Source organism: Bufo bufo, chromosome 2 (genome assembly GCF_905171765.1).
Source record: "Bufo bufo chromosome 2, aBufBuf1.1, whole genome shotgun sequence".
NCBI lineage: Eukaryota > Metazoa > Chordata > Amphibia > Anura > Bufonidae > Bufo > Bufo bufo.
Window position 1 is genome coordinate 393,608,867 of NC_053390.1, and position 14,957 is coordinate 393,623,823.

At 44.1% G+C, this 14,957-nt stretch overlaps 1 protein-coding gene across 1 annotated transcript in view; it reads right to left on the reverse strand.

The window, feature by feature from the left end:
• Positions 1–6,166: 6,166 nt before the first annotated feature.
• ACER2 (alkaline ceramidase 2) overlaps positions 6,167–14,957 on the reverse strand; it is a 33,328-nt gene continuing 24,537 nt past the window's right edge. The window contains exon 6 of the mRNA XM_040417226.1: positions 6,167–7,017. Coding sequence (XP_040273160.1) covers positions 6,831–7,017 — 187 coding nt within the window. The 3' untranslated portion in view covers positions 6,167–6,830. The remainder of the gene's footprint in view (positions 7,018–14,957) is intronic.

The following is a 14,957-nucleotide window of genomic DNA, read 5'->3' on the forward strand; positions in this document are numbered from 1 at the left end:
GGGTGGCTATACATAATACAGCCATCTATATAGATGGCTGTATATTTAAACTGTGGCCAGAGATGTACACTTAGGCTAAGTTCACACAGCAGATTTTTCACACGCAAACCCGTGCGTAAATCTGCTTCAAAATTACGCATGAACTTTAGTCCAATAGACTTGAATGGGATTACGCAGACCCGTTCACACTTTATGCATGCGTATTTTCACATGTGTAATTTTGCGTAAATTCACACTTTATTTGTGCTATAAAAAGTTGCTCTGCGTTGCGTTTTCATTTTCTATAAAAAGGCCCATTAAAATCTTCTGCACCAGGCCCATGATGCTCTTAATCCGGCCCTGCATGTTGACTATGACTATGAGCCTTAGCAAAAATTGTCTGCCAAGGAGGAAGGCAGTTACCAGTGTGGAATATTTTATGTATGGAGGAGACCTACCCATAGATGTTATTGATGATATTATTACATATATGATTATGTAATGAGCCACTAATGGCAGTTCAGGTAAAATAAGAGGTCAAATCAGCCAACAAGGCCTAGCTCCAATATGAACTTCCTAGCAGACATAGTAAACCCTATAAATTACAGTTCAGGATTTGGGTGTTACCAATTTGAGTTTCTTATCTGAGGGACATAACTGCAAATATGATTATGATGAAAGGCATGAACTGGAATAAGAGGTGCTTGGGCACACAAAGAGGGCGGAATATATAGCACTGATGGTGTACTAGTTACTCATGCCATCTTCAGAAGGTCCACTGAGAAACCTGGGGTCAATGGAGGACCAGCCTATGATTTGAACTTGCTGGTGAGAGCAGAACGATCAGCTGCAAGCCAGTTGAACATTGCAATTCATGGTATCTCGAGAAAAGACGTCATCAAGGTCACCAGGTTTTGTTAAGGAGAAATTAGCTCTGTTCTTCTTTGCAATCATGTTAAAAAGGTGTCCCCATTTGCAAGTGGCTTCTGTTGCCTTTATGTGCCTCCACAAAGTATGATGCCCTATTAAAGGGAACCTATCATCAACTTTGTGCTGACCATACTGAGGGCAGTATAAAGTACTGACAGAAATGCTGATGTCAGCGGTGTGTCACACATCAGCTAAAAGTAAGTGGTTGCCGAGAACCAGCATCATCATCATTGCAGCCCAGGCCTGGAAAAGAGTAAAATCTACCTGAGAAGAGTCCTGGTTATTCATGAATTCCTGCTCTCCTGCTGATGACTGACAGTCTTCTACCTAGTTTTCTCCCTTTCTCTCTAGGAGAGAACTGCCAATCATCAGCAAATGGGGGAGAGCAGGAGATAAGGAATAATCATGACTCTTCTAAGGTAGATCTGACTCTTTTCAAGGCCTGGGCTGCAATCATGATGATGATGCTGGTTCTCGGCAACCACTTACTTTTAGCTGATGTGTGGCACACCGCTGACATCAGCATTTATGTCACTACTTTATACTGTCCTCAGTACGGTCAGCATAAAGTTGATGACAGGTTCCCTTTAAGTGCTACCACATGTAGTGTACTGCCTCCTTATAAACTGTACAATTCTGTAACTTTTTGCATAACTTTTCATCAAACTGATTATTTTATTCTTATTTAAATAAAACTTAGCAGCCTTTTGATGATTACCGTATGTTTTCACAGTGGCCATTCAGGGGACTCCTTCTCATTCACCGCTTTTTTTTATAGCAGCACTTTCTGAAATCAATTGCAGTGTTATGTGCTGTCCAATCACAATGTTGCTAATAGCCTTGGACTGATCAGGGACCATTAACCCATTATATAATACAGTCAATAGGGACTGCAGCTTATAAGGGGTTTAACAAAGTGATGGGTCTACCTCTGTCATCAAAATGTTAGCAGGGTGCAGATGGGTTACGATGGGAGCTAGAGGCCTAACATAGCTCCCCAGTGTTGCCTACATATTTCTTACACATTTTCTTGTCTGCAGTTGGACTGTCTCTTCAGTTGTCCAAGTACAGCAAGATTCTAGATGCAGATTGGTGAGCTGCTCCACCATTCATGCTGTGTTTACTAAGTTGAACAAATTTGTATTTGGATTGTATTCAACGTTATGGGAATATGGGCTAGGTGAATATTCCCTTTGGGGGCACATAAAGGGACATATATTAGGACATCATAATTTGTGGGGGCACATGAGGCATTACACTGCATGTGGTGGCAAATCCAAACTGGTTTACAGAATAGCTTCCCTTCCTCGCCTTCCCTTCCATTTTGAAGATGTCTTTTTGCTGCCATTTACAGTCAGGCGTCCTGATCTAGTCCTCTTAGCTGATGGGTTTAATATAATGTATCACTGTAAGCAATCCTTATTGAACCAAACACAACATAAGCAGCATTCACTATTCTTGCCTGAACTCCAAAAATAGGGAATTCTATGTACTGTATTAATGGTGTGTCTGATTAATAGATGAACAATAAAACTGAAAACAACAAGGACATTTTACATGAAGGCTGCGTACAAATATATACAGTGCCTTGCAAAAGTATTCATCCCCCCCTTGACTTTTTTCGCATTTTGTTACATTACAGCATTAATTTCAATGTTTTGTTAATCTGAATTTTATGTGATGGATCAGAACACAATAATCTAATTTGGTGAAGTGAAATGAGAAAAATATTTACATAAAACTATTGTTTAGAAATAGAAAACAGAAAATTGGCCTGTGCGTATGTATTCACCCCCTTTGTTAGGAAGCCCATAAAAAGCTCTGGTGCAACCAAATACATCCAGAAGTCACATGATTAGTGAAATGATGTCCACCTGTGTGCAATGTAAGTGTCACATGATCTGTCATTACATATGCACACCTTTTGAAAGGCCCCAAAGGCTGCAACATCTAAGCAAAAGGCACCACTAATCAAACACTACCATGAAGACCAAGGAACTCTCCAAACAAGTAAGGGACAATGTTGGTGAGAAGTACAAGTCAGGGTTAGGTTATAAAAAAATATCCAAATCTTTGATGATCCATCATCAAATCTATCATAACCAAATGGAAAGAACATGGCACAACAGCAAACCTGCCAAGAGACGGCCACCCACCAAAACTCACGGACCAGGCAAGGAGGGCATTACTCCAAGAGGCAGCACAGAGACCTAAGGTAACCCTGGAGGAGCTGCAGCGTTCCACAGCAGAGACTGGAGTATCTGTACATAGGACGACAATAAGCCGTACGCTCCATAGAGTTGGGCTTTAGAAGAAAGCCATTACTTTCAGCTAAAAACAAAAAGGTACTTTTTGAGTTTGTGAAAAGGCACGTGGGAGACTCCCAAAATGTATGGAGGAAGGTGCTCTGGTCTGATGAGACTAAAATTGAACTTTTCGGCCATCAAAGAAAACGCTATGTCTGACGCAAACCCATCACATCACATCCCCCAAAGAACACCATCCCCACAGTGAAACATGGTGGTGGCAGCATCATGCTGTGGGAATGTTTTTCAGCAGCTGGGACTGGGAAACTGGTCAGAGTTGAGGGAAAGATGGATGGTGCTAAATACAAGGATATTCTTGAGCAAAACCTGCACCAATCTGTGCGTGATTTGAGGCTAGGACAGAGGGTTCACCTTCCAGGAGGACAATGACCCCAAACACACTGCTAAAGCAATACTTGGGTGGTTTAAGGGGAAACATGTCAATGTGTTGGAATGGCCTAGCCAAAGCCCAGATCTCAATCCAATAGAAAATCTGTGGTCAGACTTAAAGATTGCTGATCACAAGCGCAAACCATCCAACTTGAAGGAGCTGGAGCAGTTTCGCAAGGAGGAATGGGCAAAAATCCCAGTGGTGAGATGTGGCATCCTCATAGAGACTTATCCAAAACGAACTGGAACTGTGATTGCCGCAAAAGGTGGCTCTACAAAGTATTGACTTTAGGGGGGTGAATAGTTATGCACATGGACTTTTTCTGGTATTTTCTCCTATTTGTTGCTTGCTTCACAATAATAAAAAAAAAGCATCTTCAAAGTTGTGGGCATGTTCTGTAAATTAAATTATGCAAATCCTCAAACAATCCATGTTAATTCCAGGTTGTGAGGCACCAAAATACGAAAAAAGTCAAGGCACTGTATGTGTATAGACATAAATGGTATTTCTAATTGCTTACCTGAGCATAATAACACTGCAAAAACAGGTAATTTTACATGTGCAGACTATCTGCCAATAAACAAGCACCGACTGACAATACAGCACGTAGATCTGTGCCTGTTTAGTCTTTCATCCTCATTCAGTTTGGATTTGTCAGCAGCACACACCCGGTTTTCACAGGATGATATGCTGCTGACAAATTAGCATTTTTATTCTAGCATAAAAGCTGCAAACAGCAGTACATCAGAATGTTAACACAGGGCAATAATCAGGAATGAACAGTCAGTCATTATTGGGCTGTGTAAAAGAGCCTTAAAGGGGTACTGCAGGATTTTACTATTGATTGCCTATTGGTTGGGGTCTGACACCCATCTGTTCCAGAGTAGATCCTGCAACAGAAGTCAGTGCCAGAACTACAAGCCGTCCATTGTGTAAATGACAAAGTTGGTTGCTGCAGCACTGTTCCTATTCACTTTAATGTGGAAGTAATGCTACAATAACCAGCTCCATCCACTACACCAGACTGAGCTGTGTAGTTCTGTTGCCCAGGGGCGTATCTATAGGGGGTGCAGAGGTAGCAGTTGCTACCGGGCCCAGGAGCCTGAGGGGCCCAAAGACCCTTGTGCCACATAAGAAGACACTGGTATTATGGAAAGTGTATACAAGTTACACCTCTGGCTGGACAGAAGGGGTTAGGTTAAGAATGTGGTATGGAAGGGGGGGTGCAGTTTCAATTTTTGCCTCATGCAGCACAAAGGTTTGAGGGAAGGGGGACCCAAGCTGAACTCTTGCACCAGGGCCCATGAGCCTTTAGCTACGCCCTATTTTGCCTATTTATGGTGCCGGAGATACTCCTGAAAAGCTGATCAGCAGAGGTGCAGGGTATCAGACCCCATCGATTTGATATTGATGGCCTACCCTGAGTATAGTCTATGAATAGTAAAGTCCTGGACAAACCCTTTAAAACAAAATTCATTCTGAGTAGTGCTCAGTTGGTAATTATTAAACTACAGTCACTGTAGTGATGTGTAAAATTCATATTTGTCTGTACAGAGCAATATTATATGAAATAGTATACAGATATTTATACGCAAATAGATAAATGGGCACTAGTTATCTTGGACACCCCACCCCACCCTTTTTTGGCTGAGCAGTTTCTACTCCATCCTGTGGCATGGTGGGAGTGAAATAAAGATTTCTGTAGTTTTACATGGAGTTTCAGGGCCCAGTTTGTGGCCTAACATTTCATTGTTGAAGATGAGTTTTAAACATCTGTAGTCCTTGGTTTAGAGCTAGATAGATGTGACAAAAAAGGGGAGATTCATCTTCCCCATAAGCCAGAAAACTGGGGTTAAAAGTTGCACACCCCCGGGTTTGCGACTCTTTAGATGACAATTCTACAAAAAATGTTGTGGAAGTGCCATTTCTACACCACCATCACCACTTCTGTTTACAGGAGAGAGGCATGGGCAGAGAGTGGGTGACGCATAGCACAATGGCAGATCCATTATAATTTATGCCAATTTTCAACAAGCTGGCGTAAATTTCATTTTAGGCTGGATGCCCTTAATTTTTGATATGGCTCCTGCAGCACTAGTTTTGATAAATTTCTCCCTAGGCCTAATTGACGAGTCACAGTTTGGTCAGTGATTTCCATCAGGTACTGTTAGTGGAGTGGAGCCCGCTCTGTATTTTTCACCCACGCCCTGGTTTTGGCTTACATTCAATCACTGACCAAACACTGACTGTGTAAAAGTGGCCTATGAGTTTCCTGAAAATGTCATTTAAAAAAACAAAAAAACTACAAATATGCCGCATTTGCATCTGCATACTGGCAAATCCAGGTGCATCAGATTTATTTTTTTAATGGGGTCCATCACGTTTCCATTGTAATTCCATTATTTTTGATTGCTGGAGACCAAGTTATTCTTGTTATCAAAGCTAAGAAAAGCCCTGACTGACATAAACCCAAATGTGGACAGAGCCTAAAAATACAACATTGAACTCTGTGTTTAATACAATTTGGTTTATACAAGTATATCTTTATGAAAACTGACTTTTTACTTCTGAATAACTCATATAATATATATAACACTTTGATTGGTTAGATGTACGAAGCAGCTTTACACACAATCCGGAAAATTTTTTTGATTACTAGGATCTCTCAGAAAGTACAAAAACCTGTTCCTCTCTCAGCCACTGGACCACATTACAATAGAACATTTAACCCTGATAAGCAATTTGAGCCTCACATTAACATCTCTACAGCTCAGAACGGCAAGATTCTTTCCCTGAACCTGTACATTTCCATAAGAGAGATGACAGCTACCAGACGCAACACCACATCAAATATTTATAGTCCTGATAGGAATAGCATACAAGCCGCCACTGCATTTTCTTCCTGAACACATGTGACAGATATATAGACTTCTGTGAGATGACACAAGTGCAATGCAGAATTATTTAATGGTGGAAAAGTCATTATATAAATATGAATGTGTCAATAAATACGATTCTCGGAAGAGAACTGCGTTTGTAGGAAATAGACGCAATTTTTTTTCTTGTCATTTTGGCAGTAACTAAAGACCGAACCAATTAGGAGCCTTAAGATAAGACATGTCTGTCATTATTAGTCCCTAATGAGACATGTAAAATGCCTGCTGAATTTCCAAGGAGATTTCACTGTAGAAGGAGCTTCACGTTCCACACTGTTCTGCCGGAGTTCATGTAATTTTCATAGGTGACTTCTTGTGAGCGCAGAGTAAGCTGACATATGGCACTCCAATGAAAGCCCACTTTTCACTTGGCCAGAATTTAATGACAGGTCCTTGTTCTGGAATTTCAGATGCAGCATCAAAGTAAGCAAAGCAGACACAGCCAAGATAAGCAGCCAGACAGATGAGAATGTGCCTGCAAGACATAAGAAAGACAATAAAACTCCCACTCCAATGCAGCTCAAGATTTATATCTTATACCTATCTAAGCTAGGCCCAGTCTGGAGTTTATCACACAGTCACTTACATGCAAGATTTCTTGAGTTCATTTTAAAGGGAATCTGTCACCAATTTTTTGGTGTCCTAACTAAGGGCAGCATAAACTAGTGACCGATATGCTTACCAAAATGTTGGGTCACTTTCTTTAATATCCCCACCTGTTTTGCTAAAATCTTGTATTGAGTCCTCATATTGCTAAACTCACGGCTCTCCCCACACATCTGCTGCTGACTGCAGTAGGAAAAGAAACGCTCTATCAGCTGAAGGGGCGCGTAGAGCCAGGAGATCATGAATATCAGGACTCATCGGCATGCACTAGAGCTGCTAGGATTAAAAAATTAGGACAGCACACAAGTGGTGATTCCCTTTAGGGTCTATTCACACGTCCGTGGTGTATTGTGAATCCGCAATACACCCGGCCGGCACCCCCACAGAACTGCCTATCCTTGTACGCAATTGCGGAAGATCGGGGCCACGCTCCGGAAATGCGGATGCGGACAGCACACTGTGTGCTGTCCACATCCCTTCCGGCCCCATAGATAATGAATGGGTCCGGATTCGTTCCACAACATTGCGGAACGTATCCGCCCCATTCTACGGACGTGTGAATGGACCCATAAACTGGAAAATATACACTCTTTTGATAAGCTTTGAAGAATCAATTCTCAATCTATCACAATACGATCCTGAGAAAAGAAAATGTCATAGGGTCTATTCTATTATTTCTATTATTCCACGTCTGTTTTCATGGGATACTGACACATACTAGTAAAATGAGTAGGGAGTGAAATACTAATATATTTATTGAAAAAAAATTGTTAGAGACACAAAAGTCCTTTTAAGGACTATTGTATCTGGCAGCAAAATAATTATTAGCGCAACCTGCGCTAAATTGTGTGAAATTGTTAGAGAGACCCAAAAGTCCTTTTAGGGCTGTTTCACACGAGCGAGTCCATTGCGGGAATCACGCTCCATGTGTGTGTGATCCTTTGCTCTGGACTTGCAGGAGCGCACGGCATTATCATGATTTATAATGCTATGTGCCTCTGCTTGACCTTCTACAGCTTTATGTCACTATGATTCTGTGGAAAAAAGGCCATGCAGAGACACATAGCATTAAAAATCATGATAATGTCGTGCGCTCCTGCAAGTCCAGAGCGGAGGATCACTCACACACGGAGCGTGATTCCCGCAATGGACTCGCTCGTGTGAAACAGCCCTTAAGGTCGATTGTTGTATCTGGCAGCAATATAATTATTAGCGCAACCTGCGCTAAATTGCATTGAATTGTTAGAGACCCAAAAGTCCTTTTAAGGACTATAGTTGTATCTGGCAGCAATATATATTTTTAGCGCAACCTGCTACATCTCCTGTCTAAGGCTACTTTCACACCTGCGTTAGGTGCGGATACGTCTGGTATCTGCACATACAGATCCGCACCTATAATGCAAACGCTTGTATCCGTTCAGAACGGATCCGTTTGCATTACCATGAACAGAAAATAAATAAAATAAATAAAAATAAAAATTTATTGTTTTTTTTTGTTTATGAAAATGCAAACGGATCCGTTTTGACTTACACTGAAAGTCAATGGGAGGCGGATCCGTTTTCAATCCGTTTTCAATTGCACCATATTGTGTCAGTGAAAATGGATCCGTCCCCATTGACTTACATTGTAAGTCAGGATGGATCAGTTTGGCTCCGCATCGTCAAGCGGACATCAAAACGCTGCAAGCAGCGTTTTGGTGTCAGCCTCCAGAGCGGAATGGAGACTGATCGGAGGCAAACTGATGCATTCTGAACGGATCCTTATCTATTCAGAATGCATTGGGGCTAAACTGATCCATTTTGGGCCGCTTTGAGAGCCCGGAAACGGATCTCAGAAGCGGACCCAGAAACGCCAGTGTGAAATAAGTCTAACGTGTGCAGAGTCTAAAATTGTCTGTGACATCCAGTGTACTTTTTCCGTAGACGGCGTCCGCTGCAGACAGTTACATTACCTGCGCTACATCTATTGTATAACATTTGCATATCCGAAATATCAGTCACATTCAGTGTAAAAAATTTTCGCCGCTGGTGACAGCGACATTATGTGCACTACATCTCCTGTGTAACATATGCGCAGCCTAAAAATATCTGTGACATCCAATGTACTTTTTCTGTAGACGGTGTCCGCTGCGGACAGTTACATTACCTGCGCTACATCTCCTGTATAACGTTTGCCCATCCTATATATCAGTGACATTAATTCTGTGTAATTTTTTATTAGCCGGTGGTGACAGTGACATTACTTGTGCTATACCTCCTGTATAACGTTTGCACATCCTAAAATTATCTGTGACATTCAGTGTACTTTTTTCATAGACGCTGCAGACAGCGACATTATCTGTGCTACATATCCTGTTTAACGTGTGCGCATCCTAAAAATATCTGACATTCTGTGTACTTTATTTGCGCATATACTTACAAAACCTGCGCTAATGTACGTGTGACATACTCGCAAGCATATATACCATTTAATATGCGCAAGCCGAGCAATAAGGGACAGGGAAGTGGCCGTGCTGCTGATGGTGCACGCAGAGGCCGTGGCCCTGGGCGCGGTGAAACTGTGCCTGCTGCCAGAGCACAAGAAACACACTCATTCACGATACCTAGCTTCATGTCCCAGTTTGTAGGGCGGCTCAGGACACCACTCTCAAAGTCACACCAGTGCGACCAAGTGGTCGGTTGGATTGCAGCAGATAATGCTTCCAGTCGGTTAAGCACCACCCTGTCTTCCACAAAGTCCAGTCTCGATAGCCAAGAGTCTGGTCAACAGAATTCTCACCCTGATCCTCCTTCCTCCCACCATGTCTTGGCAAACAAGCGATACCACACTCTGATATTCCGAGGAGCTCTTGTTCAGCGCCATTCCTTTATTTGGCCCTCTCGCCTAGGCCGCTTGAAGAGGTACATGAGGAGATCTTGTGCCCTGATTCCCAAACTCTTGAGCATCCACAGACACAAGAAGATGACGGTGGGGAATGGCAATTATTGTTTCACGAGATGGATGATGATGATGATACACATTTGCCAATAAGTCAACCGCAATTAGTGTCTCAATAGGTTGATGATGAGCATGAGACACAGTTGTCAATAACTGAGGTTGTTAGGTCAACAAGTCAGGAGGATAACCTGAGTGAGAAAGTGGAAGAGGAGGAGGTGGACGATGAAGTCACTGACCCAACCTGGGAAGGTGGCAAGCCGAGCGAGGACAGCAGTACAGAGGGGGAGGGATCCACAGCACTGCAACAGGCTGGAAGAGGCAGTGGGGTGGCTAAAGGGAGAAGGCGGGCCACACCAAACAGGCCCGCAACTGTTCCCCGGAGCACCCCCTTGCGGCAATCTCCCTTACCAATGGGTAGGTGTTCTGCAGTCTGGCGCTTTTTTTGAGGAAAGTGCTGACAATAAAAGAATTGTCATTTGCAACCTGTGCTGTACCAAAATGAGCAGAGCCGTGAACACTAGCAACCTCACCACCACCAGCATGATCTGCCAAATGGCATCAAAGCACCCTAATAGGTGGGCCGAACGCCTGGGTCCACAATCAGTGTCTGCAGTGTCACACCACTGCCTCCTCTTCCCCTGTGTTACGTGCTGGCAAATCCCCTGTGCAAGGCACAGGCCCGGATACCTCCTGCCATGCACCTGGACCTTTGCAAGCACCATCAGCTAGCACATCCAATTCTGTGTCCCAGGGCAGCGTACAGATGTCTATACCCCAGGCCTTTGAACGAAAGCGCAAATACCTAGCCACCCACCCACAGGCCATAGCACTAAATGCGCACCTTTCCAAATTTATGGCCCTGGAAATGTTGCCATTTAGGCTTGTGGACCCTGAGGCTTTCCGCAGACTGATGGCGGTGGCAGTCCTGCATTACTCTGTCCCCAGCCGGCCAATATTTTTCACGGTGTGCAGTCCCAGCCTTACACCAGCATGTGTCCCGTAACATCACCCGTACCCTGACCAATGCAGTTATTGGGAAGGTCCACTTAACGACTGACACATGGACAAGTGCTTTTGGCCGGGGACACTACATTTCCCTGACGGCACAGTGGGTGAACGTTGTGGAGGCCGGGAGCGAGTCGTACCCTGGGATGGCATAGCTGCTACCGACGCCAAGGATTGCGGACCCTGCTTCCATCAGGGTTTCCGCCACCACCTATGTAAGTGGCTGCAACACCCCCCCCCCTTTTCCTACGCCTTCTCCTCCACTTTCACCTCAGAATTATCAACTTGCAGCACCAGTCAGATTCTCAGCTGTTCCATGGCCAGGTGTGTGTTAGTCCCTCATTATCCCAATTACAATGAGCAGATAAAAGGTCCAGAGTTCATTTCAAGTGTGCTATTTGCATTTGGAATCTGTTGCTGTCAACTCTCAAGATTAGATCCAAAGAACTGTCACTATCAGTGAAGCAAGCCATCATTAGGCTGAAAAAAAACAAAACAAACCTATCAGAGAGATAGCAAAAACATTAGGCGTGGCCAAAACAACTGTTTGGAACATTCTTATAAAGAATGAACGCGCCGGTGAGCTCAACAACACCAAAAGACCCAGAAGACCACGGAAAACAACTGTGGTGGATCACCGAAGAATTCTTTCCCTGGTGAAGAAAACACCCTTCACAACAGTTGGCCAGATCAAGAACACTCTCCAGGAGGTAGGTGTATGTGTGTCAAAGTCAACAATCAAGAGAAGACTTCACCAGAGTAAATACAGAGGGTTCACCACAAGATGTAAACCATTGGTGAGCCTCAAAAACAGGAAGGCCAGATTAGAGTTTGCCAAACGACATATAAAAAAGCCTTCACAGTTCTGGAACAACATCCTATGGACAGATGAGACCAAGATCAACTTGTACCAGAGTAATGGGAAGAGAAGAGTATGGAGAAGGAAAGGAACTGCTTATGATCCTAAGCATACCTCCTCATCAGTGAAGCATGGTGGTGGTAGTGTCATGGCGTGGGCATGTATGGCTGCCAATAGAACTGGTTCTCTTGTATTTATTGATGATGTGACTGCTGACAAAAGCAGCAGGATGAATTCTGAAGTATTTCGGGCAATATTATCAGCTCATATTCAGCCAAATGCTTCAGAACTCATTGGACGGCGCTTCACAGTGCAGATGGACAATGACCCAAAGCATACTGCAAAAGCAACCAAAGAGTTTAAGGGAAAGAAGTGGAATGTTATGCAATGGCCAAGTCAATCACCTGACCTGAATCTGATTGAGCATGCATTTCACTTGCTGAAGAGAAAATGCCCGAAGAACAAGCAGGAACTGAAGAAAGTTGCAGTAGAGGCCTGGCAGAGCATCACCAGGGATGAAACCCAGTGTCTGGTGAGGTCTATGCGTTCCAGACTTCAGGCTGTAATTGACTGCAAAGGATTTGCAACCAAGTATTACAAAGTAGAAGTTTGATTTATGATTATTATTCGGTCCCATTACTTTTTGTCCCCTAAGAAGTGGGAGGCACATATGCAAACTGTTGTAATTCCTACACCATTCACCTGATTTGGATGTAAATACCCTCAAATTAAAGCTGACAGTCTGCAGTTAAAGCACGTCTTGTTTGTTTCATTTCAAATCCATTGTGGTGGTGTATAGAGCCAAAAATGTTAGAATTGTGTCGCTGTCCCAATATTTATGGACCTGACTGTACCCCAATTTGCCTGAGCTACTGGTGAAGGTGCGCCGCGTGTGTGCCCATTTCCGCAAGTCATCTACAGCTTCCGAGTGTCTGGCAACGCTGCAGCAGCGCTTGCAATTGCAAGCTCACCGACTGTTGTGCAACGTAAGCACGTGCTGCAACTCCACATTCCACATATTGGCCAGGCTTTGTGAGCAGCAGAGGGCAGTAGTGGAATACCAGCTGCAACATGGTCGTCACCTTTCCAGTCAGCTTCCGCTCTTCACAAGCGACGAGTGGGCATTGATGTCTGACCTCTGTGAGGTTTTATGCAACTTTAAGGAATCAACACAGATGGTAAGCGGCGATAATGCTATCATCAGCGTAACCATCCCACTTCTGTCTCTACTCAAACGCTCGCTGCTCACAATTAAGGCAGGTGCTTTGCATGTGGAAGAGGTGGAAATGGGGGAAGACAGTACACAGGGTGATAGCCAGACTACCCTCAGTTCGTCTTCTCAGCGCGATTTGGATGATGATGAGGAGAATGAGGAGACAGTTTCCTCCACTACAGAGGGTAGTACCCATGGAAGTTTTATTCCATCTGTTTAGCGTGGATAGGTAGAAGATGAGGAAGAGGATGAGGAGATTGAGAGTCATCCTCCTGATGAGGACAGCGAAGTCTTGTCTGTTGGGACTCTGGCACACATGACTGACTTTATGTTAGGCTGCCTTTACAGTGACCCTCACGTTTTACGCATTTTGGCCAGCCAACACCGATTCACCCTTCTCGACCCCCGGTACAAAGAGAACTTCTCATCTCTCATTCCTGTGGTGGAGAGGACGAGCAAAATGGTGCAATACCAGAAGGTCCATGTGGAAAAATTGCTCCAAACATTTCCAGCTGAGTACGTAGTTCCTTGGCCAACAGAGGAGTGGAGACGAGGGGAACACACAGCAGTTCCAACAGAGGCAGGGCAACACTCTCCAAGGCCTGGGACAGTTTTATGACACCCGCTAGCACCCTCAACCTGATGCACGGCCTAGTGTCACAAGGAGGGAAAAATTTTGGAAGATGGTGAAGGAGTACGTAGCAGACCGTGTCAGCATCCTCAATGATCCCTCTGTGCCTTAAAACTATTGGGTATCCAAGCTGGACACGTGGCACAAACTGGTGCTCTACGCCTTGAAGGTGCTGGCCTGCCCCGCCACCAGCATTTTGTCAGAGTGTGTATTTAGTGCTGCCGGGGGCATAATAACTAATAAGCACATCCGCCTGTCAACTGAAAATGCTGACCGGTTGACTCTTATAAAAATTAACAAGGCCTGGATTGCCCCTGATTTCTCTACTTCACCAGAGGAAAGCGGCTGAACATAAAGGCACTCTAAATGTGGCCTTTATGGTGTATTGAATACACTGTATGCCCATGCACCCCTTCCACCACTAAAAAGGGTATATGGTTCAATCTCCCTTTTCTCGTCCTCCTCCTCCTCCATCATATCAACATGCTTATTAGGCTGCCCTCGCTTCTAATGTTTCAGAGGGTTAGCTCAGAAGCAGGCCCTCACCCATAATGTTTTTGAGGTTCACCAGCAGGCCCTCGCCCCTAATGTTTTAGATGGTCAGATCAGCAGCAGGCACTCGCCCCTAATGTTTTAGAGGGTCAGCTCAGCAGCAGGCCCTTGCCCATAATGTTTTAGATGGTCAGATCAGCAGGCCCTTGCTCCAATAGTTTGAGTGTCACCAGCAGTCCATCAATCATAATTTTTCAAGGCTGTGTATGATGCCCTCCTTTATGTGTAATAAAGGGTGCATTGTAGTGCCGGTTCCTTGTAATTTTTGGCAGCACTTGCACTTTATGTACAAGTAAATATACAGGAACAAATGTTTCCTAACAATTTTTTTTCTCTCTAAAATCAATTTTATCTTTGGTTTTGTGTGTATTATTGTCTGTAAAAGTGGCGTACTACTCGGGCAACATCGTTCCCAGCAGCGACCTGGGAGTCCAAGATGCATCCAGACATCCTCCCCATGTTGTTCCTGAACCATTTCAGTGGTGTTTCCATCAATTTCTGACCTTTTCTGACCTTCAGAGCAGGGGGTGCCTGGTTTAATGCTTGGGTTCCCCAATTGACTTCCATTGTGCTCGGTAGAGCACCCGAGCATCCCGAGGTGTTCTACTCGA